The sequence below is a fragment of the Blennius ocellaris genome (genome assembly GCF_963422515.1).
Source record: "Blennius ocellaris genome assembly, chromosome: 2".
Lineage (NCBI taxonomy): Eukaryota > Metazoa > Chordata > Actinopteri > Blenniiformes > Blenniidae > Blennius > Blennius ocellaris.
In genome coordinates this window covers 3,933,733-3,935,952 of record NC_137651.1, presented here as the reverse complement: position 1 = coordinate 3,935,952, position 2,220 = coordinate 3,933,733, and the positions used below count along the sequence as shown (strand labels likewise).

General features: G+C 47.7%; 1 protein-coding gene across 1 annotated transcript; it reads right to left on the bottom strand.

Annotated features, from left to right (window-relative positions):
- Positions 1-950: 950 nt before the first annotated feature.
- On the bottom strand, positions 951-1,607 carry LOC308137793 (claudin-3-like; the record flags this gene model as incomplete). The annotated part of the gene is made up of 1 exon (XM_080506638.1): positions 951-1,607. One exon carries the CDS (start codon positions 1,605-1,607, stop codon positions 951-953), a length of 657 nt encoding a protein of 218 aa, XP_080362764.1.
- Between the last annotated feature and the right edge of the window lie 613 nt (positions 1,608-2,220).

Below are 2,220 nucleotides of genomic sequence, written 5' to 3'. Positions count from 1 at the left end.
TGCCCCCCCCCCCCCCCCCCCAAGTGCTGACAACACCAACTCTACCCCCGACTCCCGAGTCTCGCTCCCGAACATGAAACGGGCCCATTGTTTGCAGGGCAGATAGTGGACCGCGAGGGACCTGACAAGGTTCTTGTTATCACAGAGCTAACAGACATATGGCAGACAGAGAGGTGAAAAGGTGCCGCGACAGGGACTCTCGTGTTGTTGGACTAATGGGGGAGGGGGGCAGTTTCACCTGTGCACCTGCCGATAGAAAAGTCTCACATCTTACCAGATCTACCTTTAAATATGTTGCTCAAAATAACAGTAAATGCGTGACTGACCAATCTAAACGAACCTGTACAACATTTCACTGCCGTGGAGAAGAGCATTGGCATTAAATGCAATTATTAGGGTGCAGCAAAAAAAAAGAAGAAAATGCTCCTTAAAAAGGTCAGGAAGCATGTTTCAAACTTATGTGATCATTGTGTGGTATGGAGGAGAAAAGAAAATCACCCAAAGTCAAAATAACTTCAACAAAACAAAGGTTTTATTTAGAACACTTGTGAAACACAAAAATGTATTTTATGTGTTGAAAACGCAAGTGTTCAGTTTGTGGTTGCACATTGGCACTTACAAAATGAAAGCTTTTCAAATAGAAAACAAAAAATGTCAATACAAATAAGTATAAATACATATTCACCTATTCTACATGTGTTGATCATTTGTATACGTTTACTGTCATGAGGTATAAAATACTGTGCACACCTGTAACACACCCCTAAGACACAACTTGTCTTTGAAAAGCAAAGAAAAAAAAAACCCCACATTTGATTTAAGTTTTGGTCAAAAAACAGGATATGAGAGTCGATCAGAGTCATGTCCATGTCAGTATGAGTTGAGAGGAAACGATTCTTCTGTTTTTTTTACCATGATGGCCAAAACATGTGAAAACAGCAGGTGTGACTTCAGACGTAGTCCCTCCGGTCGTAGCCGCTCGGGACGATGGACCTGGTCGGGGAGTACATCATCTTTGACGGAGGTCCGAACCTCTTCTCCGGTTGTTTTGGGCAACTGGAGCACAGGATGCCCCCTCCGATGAGAAGAAACGCAGCTGCGGCCCAGCCCAGGTACAAGGCCCCGCCGATCTCTCTCTTCTGAGCTTCAGGTATGATGGGATTGTAGAACTCCAGAACGATGGAGTTGGCCGACCACGACACGGGAATTAGCTGCGTCAGAGAAGCCAGAATGAAGGCCGCCCCGGCGACGATCATCACCCGAGCTTTCGCCGCCTCGTCGTCCACGCAGTTGGTGCACTTTGCTCCCATGATGGCCACGAGGACTCCCACGATCCCCACCACGATGGAGATGACCGTGAGGGCTCGCGCAGCCTGGAGGTCGGCGCTCAGGGCCAGCATGGAGTCGTGGATCTTGCACTGCATCTGACCGGTACTCTGGACCACGCAGTTCATCCAGATGCCTTCCCAGGTCGTCTGGGCCGTGACGATGTTCACGCCGATGAACGCCGACACTCTCCACATCGGCAGGGCACAAGACACGATCGCCGAAATCCATCCCAGGACGGCCAGAGACACTCCGAGTATCTCTAATCCCACTGTGGGCATTTTGGCAGCGTGAGGATGTCCTTGCTATATGAGGTGAGGTCTGGGCGAGGGTGGCCAGGAGGTGTGATAATGCACATAGGCAGCCGGTTCCTTTAGGAGAGAAGGTGGAGTCACTGGGTCATTGGCTGGGGAGAGAGTTTGAATCGTCTCGCTGTCCGACCTCATTTGAAAAACCCCCCACAAATTCAACTTTTCCATGCAAACAGACGCAGCTTAATGATTGAACTCTCAAGGCCCCAGTAGTTCTCCCCCCTGTGTGAATGAGGAGGCGGGAGTAAACACAGAGTCTGTATCTCTCAGGTCTGGTGCGGTTAAAGGATAACAGATGCGGTAAAAACCAGTGGATGAATGATTGAAAGTGAAAAGCATGGTCTAATCTCCTGCAGGTGTCTCAGGGTGATTGTAGATGATGCAGGAGTCCGTTTTCTTGACAAAACTGAACTTAATGTAACCTCTTTTCTTGTTTTGTTTTGTTTTACATTGGTTGGTGAATCTAGTTGTTTTCTTATTTATATACACAATAATGACAGAAACTGAGCAACAGGAGAGTCAAGGCATGACAGGAGTGATAAAAAGAGTTTTGGCTGACATATTTCCTTGGAAACCAGTGGGA